At 51.3% G+C, this 515-nt stretch overlaps 1 protein-coding gene across 1 annotated transcript in view; it reads right to left on the bottom strand.

Annotated features, from left to right (window-relative positions):
* The window catches only part of LOC113202361 (eye-specific diacylglycerol kinase), a 259,771-nt gene that overhangs the window by 247,319 nt on the left and 11,937 nt on the right, over positions 1-515 (bottom strand). The window contains exon 3 of the mRNA XM_052266143.1: positions 18-89. Coding sequence (XP_052122103.1) covers positions 18-22 — 5 coding nt within the window. The 5' untranslated portion in view covers positions 23-89. The remainder of the gene's footprint in view (positions 1-17; positions 90-515) is intronic.

Below are 515 nucleotides of genomic sequence, written 5' to 3'. Positions count from 1 at the left end.
ATTGCAGTTGGACTCACCGCATGCTTCCCCTGGCCGGACACAGGAAGGCCCGGGCGCACCGCAGCGGCCCCCGCACACACCCGGTCCACCTGAAACCAATCGAAACAATCAAAAATATGCCCTTTCAGGGTAAGGCTTAGCACAGCCTAACTCTTGAGTAAGGTGCACTAGTAGTATCTCTGCCTTTACTCTGTGCGTTTTTCAGACTGAGCGCTTTTTTCCGTGTGGCCGGTCGAGCGACCGCGTCCTAGTCGTCCTCCCGTGCAAAATGTACGTGACAACGCCAATTCTACGCCATTGTCACGGGTACGCGCATCTTTCGAAAATAGGGCACTCTACCTTTTATCCCGCCACATTTACTTATAGTATCCCTTTTTCATTTTGAAAAATTGCTAGTTGACCCTTTTGTGTTTTTTTTTCCTTCTGCTGACTGCTGGTTCGTGTACCACGTCAGTCTATAACAACGGCTGCGATACGCCGGCAGGCTAAGGTGTTTCGATAAGGTGCCTGCGCTC

Source organism: Frankliniella occidentalis, unplaced genomic scaffold, assembly GCF_000697945.3.
Source record: "Frankliniella occidentalis isolate FOCC.00 unplaced genomic scaffold, Focc_3.1 Scaffold35, whole genome shotgun sequence".
In the NCBI taxonomy this organism is placed as follows: domain Eukaryota; kingdom Metazoa; phylum Arthropoda; class Insecta; order Thysanoptera; family Thripidae; genus Frankliniella; species Frankliniella occidentalis.
The sequence above is the reverse complement of the archived record's forward strand: the minus strand, read 5'-3'. Positions and strand labels throughout refer to the sequence as shown.